Genomic DNA, 13058 nt, shown 5'->3' with positions numbered 1-13058 from the left:
AGTTTGCTTTCACATGCACCGCACCATCTGCACGTCCTGGAATACTGAAGCACCTTTTTTGCAAAATTCTTTACTAATTTTTTGCACTGTATTGGACATTGAATTCATATTATTGATATTTGTACTATTTTGTATTTCTTTATCAATTTTTTATCACATGTGTTGGGATTAGGAAGTTTTATTATTTTATTTCACCATACATTGGGTCCAATTTAGGACCAAGTTGATTGGTTCACAATATTCACTATTTATGTGAGACACAGTGTTATGCTTTAGATCCCTGAAGGATCTTATCACTACAATTTTTATTATATGATTATTTAATTGTTTAGATGTTTGTGATATTGATTTTAGCACTGCACCAATTTATTTAAATCTTTTTCTCTAATCTACCTCTGTCATGGTGTGGCCGCTGTCCCTGCTCGCTTCCCCCTCCCTCCCCCCTTTGAAGCAGGCTGTGCGGGATGGGGGGAGGGAACCCCTGCTGCAAGGATCACGACCCCCTGGCAATCTAGCCGGAGGAGCTGTGACCCCCCCCACCAGGAGACCTTGGCAGGGGCCGCCGGGAGGTCTCTGTGCGCCCCCAGGGGACGCAGCGTGGGCACAGGGCTTCCCGTGCTCTACGCCCACCAGTGACAAAGGCCGTGCTCATGAGAGCACGGCCCGAGTCAAGGGGGCGTGCCTCGTTGCCCCGGCAATGCGGCGCTGGGCCAGCCATTGCCGGAGCAACCCGGAAGCATCCTGCTCGGCTTTAAAAGGCTGGCGCAGGACCAGGCCAGCCTTTTCCTTGTGTGTGTCTGCTGTCCGCCACTGCTGGACTTGCAAGCCACTGGGAGGTCCGGGTGGGGGGACCGGGCCTCCGCGGCAATCCCCGCCGAGCACGCTGCAGGAGACCCCCCCCCAAAGGTCAGGACTATTATCTGCTGCCACCCTGCTCGGTATCCCCAGGGTTGGGAGTACCCGCTGCCCCTCTGCTAAATACCCCCAGGGTTGGCAGTACCTGCTGCCCCTCTGCTAAATACCCCCAGGGTCGGGAGTACCCGCTGCCCCTCTGCTGAATACCCCAGGGTTGGGAGTACCCGTTGCCCCTCTGCTAATACTCCAGGGTTGGGAGTACCCGCTGCCCCTCTGCTAATACTCCAGGGTTGGGAGTACCCGCTGCCCCTCTGCTAATACTCCAGGGCTGGGAGTATCCTCTGCCACCCCCCCTAATACTCTGGGGCCCGGATTACCCGCTGTGCTGTATGCTGGAACTGCTTTGCTGTGGGCCCCACGATACTCTGCTTAATACTATGGGGCCCGGGTTATCCGCTCTGCTGTGCGCTGAGGTTCGCCTCCCCCTTTTTCTATAAAACATAAGGAATGCTGCGCTACATTCAAATCAAACAAAATGTGAATGTGGGATCCCAAAATATTAAATAAAAAAAAAAAAAAATGTGACAATGTTATCAAAACAGGTCTATACGTGCTCACTGATAATAACATAAATCAAATAAATAGCTCAAAAACATGTGGAAACACAAAAAAACAATATCTATATATATGTGCATAAACCAAAAAAACACACATATATAATATAATCACACGTGCCTATTGTGAAGTGAAAAATAACCATAATAATGGTACACACAAACTTATATCTCAAAGTCCAAAATATAAATATTGTTGGTGAACCAAACAGTAAACGGTGCTTCCAAATTGTACTGTTAGTGACCACAGGTGAAAACTCGTGCAGGTTTCTGGGTGTATACAGATCTGCGAATCCAACCACCATCTGGATTAGCCTCTCACCTTATCCCTTCGACCCTTGCGGATCAAAGAGCAGTAGTGGATCCCTCTCACAGATCCTCCAGGCATCAAAACACTCCAAAGACAGTTTTCTCAGAGTATAATATTCCCACTATGGCTCTTCTCCAGGAAAAGTTGTAATATCAATCTCTCCTCTGCTGCCACTTCCACCAATGTCTCCTCCTCTTTCTGTCGCCTGCTGTGAGCTAGGACATACCTGGCAGAACCATGAGTGTCCGCAAGCCGCCTACCTCCCTGGAAGCTGCGTGCTGCTGAGCGTCTGCAAGCCACCTACCTCCCTGGAAGCCGCCTGCTGCTGAGCGTCTGCAAGCCGCCTATTGTGAGTGTCCCTAGAAGCCATGAACTGCCCCTATTGTGTGCTCAGGCTACCCTTGCCATGAACTGCCCCGATTGTGTGCTCAGACTACCCTAGCCATGAACTGCCCCGATTGTGTGCTCAGACTACCCTTGTTTGCACTGCCCCATGGCGTGCCCGGAGTATAGCTACCTGGACTGCACCCTGAGGGCTTGAGCCATCGCTACCCAAACTAGACCCCATAGTCAAGGTCCCGTTGAGTCTCCGTGAGCCTGATGTTGTCCTTAGAAAGCTGTGGGGAAGCTGTGCTGAGGTCAGACCCCATAGCCAAGATCCCGCTGAGTCCCCGTGTGCCTGATGTGGTGGACAAGGAGCCTGTGGAACAGGCCGCTTTGGTAGCTGCGGTGGAAGGCAAAATAGTATGAGCCTGGGTGACCGAGGATGAGGAGGATGAGGATGGCTGAGTTATCCACTCCACCACCTCTTCTGCATGCTGTGGCTCAATAATACGGCCAGCACCAGAAAAAAAGAACAAGCGTATCCTTCCTGCAGAGGATACACCATGTCCACGACTACCACTTTTTTCTGTGGACACAGAGGCTGCTTGCCCTCTCTTAGCTGCCTGTGAACATCTGCCTCTCCTTCTTGGCCTTTCGGACATGATGGGGATTTTTTAGGGGATTTTGTAGGGGATTTTTCCACTTTATTTTTCTGTGTGGGATGGGATTTTGGTGCTTGGGTGCAATATGTTTGTGCTTGGTACACTATAAACTGTTTTTTTTTTGCTCCTATAACAGTGCATGAGGCTACTGCTATAACACTGCACCAGGCTACTGCTATGATACTGTACCAGGCTACTGCTATAACACTTCACCAGGCTACTGCTATAACACTGCATGAGGCCACTCCTATAACACTGCACGAGGCTACTGCTATAACACTGCACCAGGCTACTGCTATGATACTGTACCAGGCTACTGCTATAACACTTCACCAGGCTACTGCTATAACACTGCATGAGGCCACTCCTATAACACTGCACGAGGCTACTGCTATAACACTGCACCAGGCTACTGCTATGATACTGTACCAGGCTACTGCTATAACACTTCACCAGGCTAGTGCTATAACACTACATGAGGCCACTCCTATAACACTGCACGAGGCTACTGCTATAACACTGCACAAGATCTCCCCCATAACACAAACAAGGCAGTGTTATCAGCAGCCTTAAACAGTGTGTGGCGTGGTCTTAGCCCCTGAGCCATGATTGGCCAAAGTCACCAAGACTTTGGCCAATCATGGCTCTTCCTGAGAACTCAGTTGTGATTGGCCAAAGCATTGCACCTGACCTGTGTTGAGGTGCATTGCTTTGGCCAATCACAAAGCATGATTTACATTGTTTGGGCACCTTGGGCGAACTTCCCGCTGAACACCCTTACCGTTTGAGTGTTTGCCCACTAGGGACTGTTTGGAGCGTCCTGAAGCCGCTCCTTGAGGGGGGGGTACTGTCAGGAATGGACTCAGCACTGGTGGTGGGACTCACCTGCCGTGTGGGCTGCAGTGCCAGGGCTGACCAGCGGGTGCTTTCAGCAGCCAGAAGCTCACTTCTGCAGTCAGCCAACACCTAGGGCTGATTACAGCAGGTGTATTTAAGGAATGACCAGGCCTGTGATCTGTGCCTTGGTGTAAATGTTTCCCATGAGCCCTTGTATCCTGTTCCTGTGTTGCTGTATACTCCGTTGCCGACCTCTGCTTGTTACTGATCCTGCTCTTCTCCTGTTTAACCCCTGGCTTGCCTGACTACTCTTCCGTCTGATCCCTGGTACTGTATTTGCTCGCACCCTGCTGAACCTGGCTTGTGACCTGACCATTCTTAGCTCGCTCCTCTTGTACCTCGCTGCCCGCATAATACCAACCCGACCTGTCTGACCACGCATACTGTACCCGACCTTCCATCCATCCATCCGGCTCGGATCAGACCAGTGTATCTGTCTGCCTCTTCCAAATTAGATTCCGTTCCTGCACTCCCCTGTCAGTACTCTCTACCACCGCAGGTCGCACTCGGGGGTCGTGACCTGGTTCCAGTCTGCACCAAGTCCATCCCCACCATCAGGGGCCCTGGTGAACAGCAGGCTGGGACTTAGACCCCGCGCCCTGAGGACGTCCGTGCGGTGGGCTGCTAGAGACTCTGCCAGGCGGCTTAACAGTACCAAACGGCCTGCCTGACCATTCCACCTCTCCAGTCCTGACTACGCCTGTGTTCTTGAAGCCTGCTACTTCCCTGTGTCAGTCCACACATTTCTGATCACACCCGGATCCCTAACACCGACGGAGGGAGAGAACTGTATGTAAACAATACAGTTCTCTCCCCTGTCAGTTCCTGCACACTACTTTGCATGGCTCTGCATAGCAGTGTGCTTGCAGTGGAAAGCAGTAACACAGCCCACAGTAAAACAGCACACAGTTAACCCTTTGATCGCCCCAACTTTTCCTTGCCAATGCCATTAGTACAGTGTCAGTGCTTTTTATTAGCACTGATCACTGAATTGGTTTCACTGGGGATGTCAGTGACACCAAGTCAGTTTCCCCCAGTGTCAGAATGCCCACCACAGTCTCTCAATCCTGCTATAAGTCGCTGATTGATACGATTACTAGTAAAAATTAAAATAAAAATCCCAATGTATAAACCGCCATTTGTAAACGCTGTAACTTTCACATAAATCAATTAATTTACACATTTTGGGATTTTGTTTTAGCAAAGACATGTAGCAGAATACATTTTGGCCTAAGTTTATGACGAAATTTGATTTTTTAATTTTTTTTACTGGACATATTTCATAGCAAAAAGTAAAAAAAATTGTTAGTCTTTTTTTTTTTATAACGCAAAAATAAAAAAGCATAGGCGATCAAATACCACCAAAAGAAAGCTCTATTCGTGTGAAAAAAAGGGTGTAAATTTCATTTGGGTGCAGCATTGCATGACTGCGCAATTGTCAGTTAAAGTAACACAGCGCCGTAACGCAAAAAATGGCCTGATCAGGAAGGGTGGTAAATCCTCTGGAGGGCAAGTGGTAAAAACACAGCAATCACAGTGAAAGCAGGGAAATAATTGTACATTCATTTCATGCTGAATTAGTGCTTACTCACAACACATCCATAGCACATAGTTAAAAAGTCAGTGTGAAACGTATCAACAGTTTTTTCCTCTACTTTCACTATGACTACTGTTTTTTTTTTTTTTTTTAGTCCTTGCGACCTGCAGTGGGTGTCAGTGCAATGTTGACAACAACCCGAACACAGGTCGCAAACGCAGTAAATTCACCTGCACTGGAACGCATGGTACAAAAAATATCATGCAATCTGGTTTCAGCGCGTTTCTAAACGTAGTGTGTACACTACTTTGGTGCGATGCCATGCAATTTGAGCCCATTATTCTCTTCTCCTTGAGCTCAATCACTGCAACAGCTTCACCACATGCATTCACCAGCTTGAGTGCAGTCTTCATCCCAGATCAGAGCAGCTCCATCGCACATGGCACTAAACACAAAAAGCCCCAGGGATGATTATTTGGACAGCTCACTTAACCATTGGATGAGGAGGCAGTGGCAGCGCCCCCTGCTGCCTTCTCAGCCAATGGGTAGCTCTCTCATAAGTCCCGCCTTCCTGATATCACCTGGGATCTCCCGAGTCCCGGCCTGTTTTGGAGGAAGATGACAAAATTTATACACAGCCTTCCTGCAGGGCTTCTCTGCCTATAAGTAGTGTGGAGAAGACAGGCTGGTGTGTGGCAAAGCAGTTCCTGCAGTTACACAAAGGTTGCACTAGCCTTGCTGCAGTGATGTTGATGGACGCTCTTGGGCAGAGGGTTTGAACCCCCTGACTTCCCCTCTTATCTACGGGAGCACCCATGTCACTGCTGTTCAGACCTGCAGTATTTATGCATCTCTAGCTACAGGAAGCAGAACAAGGATATAAAGTATGGGCTTTAACTGGGTGTGTGGAAACCCTACATGTGGCATCCACCAACACGGCCCCCTTCCCATAATGCTTACAAATTAATGTACCCTACAATTTATGAACTGTTATAATCTGATACTTTTACATATGTTTTCAAAGTATTCCTTAATGCAGGGGTATCCAAATTTTCTGAACAAAAGACCAGTTTACTGTTTTTCAGACTTTAAAGGGGCCAGACTATGGCCAGTGGGAATAGAAAATGTCCTGGCATCAATGGGAGTGAACAATGCCCTATTTTTGGTATTAGAGAAATAGTGTCCCATCACTGATGTCAGTGGGAGGAATAGTGCCCATCATTCCTGTCAGTGGAAGGAATAGTGTCCCATCATTGATGTTAGAGGGAGGAACAGTGCCCCATTTTGGTGTCAGTGGGAGGCATTATGTCCCATTGTTAATGCCAGTGGGAGGAATAGTAAGGGCCAGATAATGGCAAGCAAAGGGCTACATCTGGCCCCTGGGGCCACAGTTTGGAGACCACTGACTTCAAGCATAACAATACAACAGGAGCACCACACCAAACAGGAGAGGGTTCCAAAATTCTTTATTGGTCCTTTAGCAAAATCAAACCAAAGCCAAAGTGCTTCAAGGGTCAAAGAACTCCCCCTTTGTCAGGGCTACAGAAAATCATATAAACATAAAATTATATTTAAAAAAACAGTATAAAAAGTCTGAAAACTGAGCTATTAGTGGTAAAAAGGGGAAGAATAAACTTTAAAAAAATGATGACATACATACAGTATATAGCCATAAAACCAATCAACAAAATTAAGAACTGTGACTCCTTGGTGTGATCTTTAGCATGACATACTGTTGCTTAAGCAGTCTGCCAGGGCCAATAAGCTTGTTGAATGATTTAATGCTCATTACTCCAAGGAATCAGTGCTGAAGTACCAGTACCTTTTTGAAGCCTTCAAATATTCCTGCCATTCAATACAGTACAAAACAATGGCAAATAAGTGTCTTAAAATGAACATGTACCTCCATATAAACTGCCTTTCCATGTGCGTCCCGTGAGAAGCAGAAGAGGATCAAATGTGACCTTTTCATCCTGGGGAGCTACGCCAATAACCACACTGGTTCCATATCCTGGGTGAGTGCACTCCAGTGCTGCTTTCTAGTACCAAAGGAATATAGAAATCAGGCTGTGGATGTACATGCCTTTGAAATAAATTGAGCACTTATAAAATACCTTTACCAACACAGGTGCCATAGAAGCTATATAAATATGAAAATGTACAATGTCATGATGAATCTTTGTAAAAATTCCCACACATTGCTAATCTCAGAATGACAGATGGATATTCTGTATGTACAATACCTTACAACATGTTTATTCTGTTTTTTCCTTTTACAATTAGGCAGGTCATTGTGAAGTAATCTATACTGATTTGAACTAAAATCTAAATGACCTCTAGAAATTACTGTACTGTTCTTATTGTTATTGCACTATGCTCAGTTTTAATAAAAAGACTTACCAAAATGAATTCACAACTGAATGAAGTGTATGAAATTTTCATTTCCAAGAGTTATTTTCTAATTTTATCAACCAAAACAGTTTATTCCGTAAATTTAAAGTTGATATGCTTAATTTACAACCCCATTATAGTATACTTTTTACAGTATTCTTTATGTAAATATCAATTCACAAAATTATTGCATGCACTTTTTCTTTTGTCTCCATCTACTTTCTTCTCTGTAACTCTAGCCCAGTGAATTCCATTTGGGAGTACTGGCCTCCAAGAAACACATTTATCTGATTTCTAAGAATTGGCCTGTGTCTCTCACTCAGCTTCCACAATAAGTAAAGTTGATTTAAAGTTGTGATAAACCCTAAAAAATAATATTTTGCAGTTTACCAATCCATGGCTGCATCGGTTTTCTTTTTTAGGCTTTTTTTGGTTTTATTTTACTTTTACTTGGTGATCAGGCCAGTAAAACACATCACTTATTAGAGTGTCTCCACTTCACTGGAGGAACAAAAGAGACACCTTTGGGAAGTAGTATTGCCAGTCTGGGAAGAAGTGTTGGATGGACTCATAGAGTTACGTGAACATTACACAAGTGATTATTAAATTAAAGCTTACCTCTAGCTAATACTTTTAAATTAGTAACAGCAACATTTTTCCTCATGGGATAAAGGTTACATAACCATATTTAAATAAATGAATAAAAGCTAACCATTGTTAGCACCCCCATCAGTGTTAAATTGTTTGCACTTGCACCAGGTGAAAATAAAGTAAAAAAAGCCTAACAAAATTAAAACGAATAAAATTAAAACGAATTTAGCTACTACATCCTAAGAATTGGTAATTTGCAATATATTAGGTTTTTGTTTTGGGATTAATACCACTTTGACTGTAAAGCCTAACTTTAACTGTAAATCCTAACTTTACCTTCCCTGCCTGTGCCCCAACCTACCTTGCTTTTTTCAAATGTTCTTTGGTCAGGTTGCTATTTGCCTCTTCTTCATTGCTGGGTGGTTCTCAATGATGCAGCAAAAAGTGCCGCCATGATGAAGCCAGTCCAGCTCTTTGCAACATTTTACCTTGATTATCATTGCAGTCATAATATCTTCCTTGGAAACTGGCCAACTATTGGCTTTTTCCTCATATAGAGATGACAGGTTATTGTGAGTATGCTTAGTTTGATTTTATTATAATACGTAAGTGGTGAGAAGAGACTAAAGAAATCAAAAGGCCCCCCAACCAAATCAGTTCCTAGCACAATAAAGCCTTCTTCAGAGTAGAAGATATTCACATGTCTCATTCCATCACATTTCTGGACAGTGGATAGAGCCATGCATATTATTCTTTTACGTTCCATCAGCCAGATGCACATCCAGAACCACTGGTATAAAGTGCAAATATAGCCTGATATTATATTCATGTCATACTTCATGCAGCTTTTTCACACTTTTTGGCCATCATGCAGTGCAGTGTATCAAAACCATGCCTTCTATGTGCAGTAGTAGGACTTGAGACCCAACGAGACAATATAACCATACAGGTTATGATGAGAAGGAACTAAAGGAATCAAAAAGCCTTCCAAATCATATTTAAAAACTACATACCATGATATCTGTTATGCCAATGCATTCAAAGGAATAATGCACTCCATCTCCTGTCATTTCCTTGATTACCTCCTGGATTGGCTTGCTAAAATCTTTAGGATTGATGCAGTCAGTTGCTCCAAACAGCTTTGCCTTTTCAAACTTGCTGCTGTTTATATCTATAGCAATAATTCTTGATGCTTTAGAAACTTTACATCCAATAATGACTGACAGCCCAATGGCACCCAATCCAAACACAGCACACGTAGTACCAGGCTCCACCTGTTGATTAAAAAGGTCACTAATATTCCTTTTAGATTTTAAAACTGATTAATGTCAATGTAATATGATATACTAATGAAGTGTTTGTTTTGGATGGTTTATGGAAATCAGACGTTTTTTTATTATATGATACAATATTGACAGTGCCAGTTGTCATGTATAGCAGTAGTAATACCTTTTCTTATACATTACATTCAGTTCCCGCCAAATAAGTAAATATTTGGCTGTTCATGTGCATGCCCAAACAGACAAGATTCAGTACAAACTTGTGTTCAAAATGAACCTTAAAATCATCCCTAATATTAAACTGTAACTGTAACAATAGATTTTAACCTAAATGATTTGACACTAATATCAACCTAACTCGTAAATTAATCCTTCATACTGAATATACTCCACCCCATCCACACTGCAGCAGCAACAGCAGCATACTCTTACCCTATCCAGAGAGGCTATGCCATAAGCTATGGGGCAGAAACCTCAGTCTTTTGCTCAAAATTATAAGATCCCAGTGCTTAAAGTTATTGATCCTTGCAATTTCACTTCATATACACCATATATACTCTATACTTTTAAAAAAGGCCATTTATACATTTGCAGAGAAGGAATTCTTGAATCTCACTAAACTGTTCCCAGGGAGTTGGAGCTGAAGAACTGAATTTACCATATCACTGGACACTATATTTATGGTGATATGTTAGACATATATAGATGTTTAAGGAAAGGCAGTAACTGGAAGAATGTATGTCCAGCACCTTGAAATTCCAACAATATGCACGCTCAGTAAGACAAACAGTAAATCAAACAGGTCTAAACATTGATAAATTTACCTTGGCAGTATTAACAGCAGCTCCATATCCGGTGGGAAAACCACATCCAAAAAGACAGGCCTTCTCCATGGGAGCTTTGTCATCAATCTTTGCAACAGCCCCAGCAGGCATCACAATATATTCTGAAAAGGTGCTGGTCCATACAAAATGATCAACAACTTTTCCCTTGCATGAAAACCTTGATGTCTTGTCAAGAAGTACATTCTGTGGTTCATAGAAGCTGTATTTACAATCAAATAGGAAACAAAGGGTCATAAACAATTTCTGATTTACAAGTGCAATGGGTTTTTATACTTTACTCACAGAGCTCAATATAAATACATTTAATATCAATACTAACTGTATCAATCTGTCAATACTAAGGAAAATGGGCAGTTGGTAACCCAAACACATCAGAAGGAAACTGCAGCAAATACATTACTGAGAGTGGATAGTCATCATCCAAAATTAATTGATGAAATGCCTACAGGTCAATTGCTGTGCATACGAAGGAGCTGTACCAAATTGGATGATTTCAAAAAGGAAGCTAAATCAATGTATAGTCACTTTAAGGAGGGAGCCTATTCGCATAAATAAATTAAAAGAGCCAGAAAGCAGGTATTGGACAGTAAAGAGAGAGGACTTGTTGAGAAGCAGTGTAAAAAAAGATGAAGGAGGTTTAAATAGGTCCAGGAAGGAACCAGTTAGATTTGTTACAGAATATGGAGTTCATAAGAAATTAGTCAGAGAAGCTATGGCAAGGCACTGGCACGTGCTCATGAAATGCCCGATATTGGCAGGTATTGTAGGCTCCTACGTACTGACAATAGCACATAGAACTCACAATTGAGGAGGCGCTTTGATTCAAGCTGAGTGTATAAGAAAATAAAACAAAACGTGTGGAACTACTTTTTTCCAAAGTAAAGGTATGTTTCCTTGTGGAAATTTGTCCATTTGTCGATCGTACTGGGTATTCACAAATGCGGATGGTAATCAGGATTATTATATCAGTAGCTTCATGAATTGTTCTACAACAAGAGTAATTTATTGTTTATAATGCCTGCATGGTAAATTATACGTGGGTAAGACGAAACAATAGTTGAGAATCCACATTTGCAAACACCTTCAGTATAAAGGAAAAGGGAAAATGAGCGCCCTTTAGTGCAACATTTTTTTTTTTCATGATGGTAAATTGGATGGATTGAAGGCTAAGGACATCTATGCTCTTAATATTTCCTCTATGTGAGGCAATACTACAGTGTTCTGAAGAAAGGAGAAACTCTGAATCTTAAATACTCTGGAAGTTAAATACTTTAGCTCCTAGGAGCTTGAACTCAATTTTCAAATGTTTTTGTAAAGATAAATAGATCTGTATAAAGATAAGTTTTAAGTGGATTGGATATTGACTTTTTTTTATGTTCAGAACCCTATATAGGGTGTTGTCAATTGAACAAATGATCTATCTGCTGTATACAGGTTGTGACATTAGCGTAATATCTACTTTCTTTTAATGTGCCACCTTTTATCTGATGCAGTAGTTAATTGTTATTGTAAAAAAAAGTATATTTTGTTTCATTTTGGGTTATTACCAATGTCACACCAGAGAGTTGCTTTTAAGAGATTTTGGAGGACAGGCTCAATACGCAAAATGTTATGTTGACATGCAGAGGAACCAACCCTTTTTTTTATCAGTAAGTATTTTTATTATGGTAAGCAAGATGTACAGTTGAATGGAACAAGTACAAAAAGAAGCATAAGAATGAGCAGTATTTGGTATCTAAAGATTACAGAGAAATAATAGGGCAAGGTACACAACAATACAGTGGGAAGGTACAAATCGTGCGCCATGCCAGATACACATTGGAGTGCAATAAAATCCCCAGTAACATCTGGGAGGAGGAAAAGGAGGGCAAAGGAAAAATAAAGGAGGGTGGGGGGGAATGGGAAGGGATAGGGAAAAGAGGAAAAAAACAAGGTGGGTAAGGTTTGGGGTGGAGTGGGGAAGTACCAAGAAAACCCACATCTGAGGTCCTCCAATAATTGAAAAAAATCTCAATAGTTACATGGTGATACATTGTGCATCAACCCAGCAACTCCAAATTTTGTCAAATTTATGAGGGCAGTTTCTACTGGCATAGGTGAGTTAAAGCTCATTAATGGCCGCTTTCCAGCTATTCACTGTAGGGGGAGCAGAGGACTTCCATTTCACAAGAATTTCTTGTCTAACAAGGCAGAATAAAACACAAAGAGCTGTTCATGTTTAGTAGGCACTGCACTCTCTACAAGGCCCAAGGGCCACTGGGCAGGGTCGAGTGGGAGGGAAAGATTACCCACTATGTTAACAGTGTCCACTACTTCCCGCAAATAGCTTAGCTTAGGGCAGAGCCAAAAAACATGAAAGTAACTGGTAGCAAGACCGCATCTGAGGCAGGTATCAGGAGTGCCAAGGTAAATGGTGGATATACGCTGGGGTGTCAGGGTCCTGTCCACAGCAGAAGTTCTGGTGTTTCTGCCAATACTCTACATGGCCGCAGAAGGATACATCAGCCTCAGTCTGGTGCCAGATGGCCTTTATAAGGAGGCTCATCACTTCCTCTGGCTGCTGGATGATCTCTAGCTTCCCGTGGTTTGTTCCTGTTTCCTGTGGCTTGTGACTTCCTGATTTCGACCCGGCTTGTACTTGGACCTGTCTGCTCTACTGACCCCCTGATCTGACCTCGACTTGGCTAAAGGATACTTTCTCTCTCAATCCTCCGTGTATGACCTTGGCTATCCCACTGACCACGTCTGTTCT

At 43.0% G+C, this 13058-nt stretch overlaps 1 protein-coding gene across 1 annotated transcript in view; it reads right to left on the bottom strand.

Moving 5' to 3' along the window:
• The window catches only part of LOC149459872 (alcohol dehydrogenase 1-like), a 63239-nt gene that overhangs the window by 15736 nt on the left and 34445 nt on the right, over window positions 1-13058 (bottom strand). Inside the window, exons 5-7 of the mRNA XM_089680567.1 lie at window positions 10286-10505; window positions 9195-9455; window positions 7103-7238 (exon numbers count right to left, since the gene is read on the bottom strand). Coding sequence (XP_089536693.1) covers window positions 7103-7238; window positions 9195-9455; window positions 10286-10505 — 617 coding nt within the window. The remainder of the gene's footprint in view (window positions 1-7102; window positions 7239-9194; window positions 9456-10285; window positions 10506-13058) is intronic.

Source organism: Staurois parvus, unplaced genomic scaffold, assembly GCF_062004578.1.
Source record: "Staurois parvus isolate SC_StPar_1 unplaced genomic scaffold, SC_StPar_1.0 ptg000244l, whole genome shotgun sequence".
Classification (NCBI taxonomy): Eukaryota; Metazoa; Chordata; class Amphibia; order Anura; family Ranidae; genus Staurois; species Staurois parvus.
Note: the sequence above shows the minus strand (reverse complement) of the source record. Positions and strands in the feature narration are given on the sequence as shown.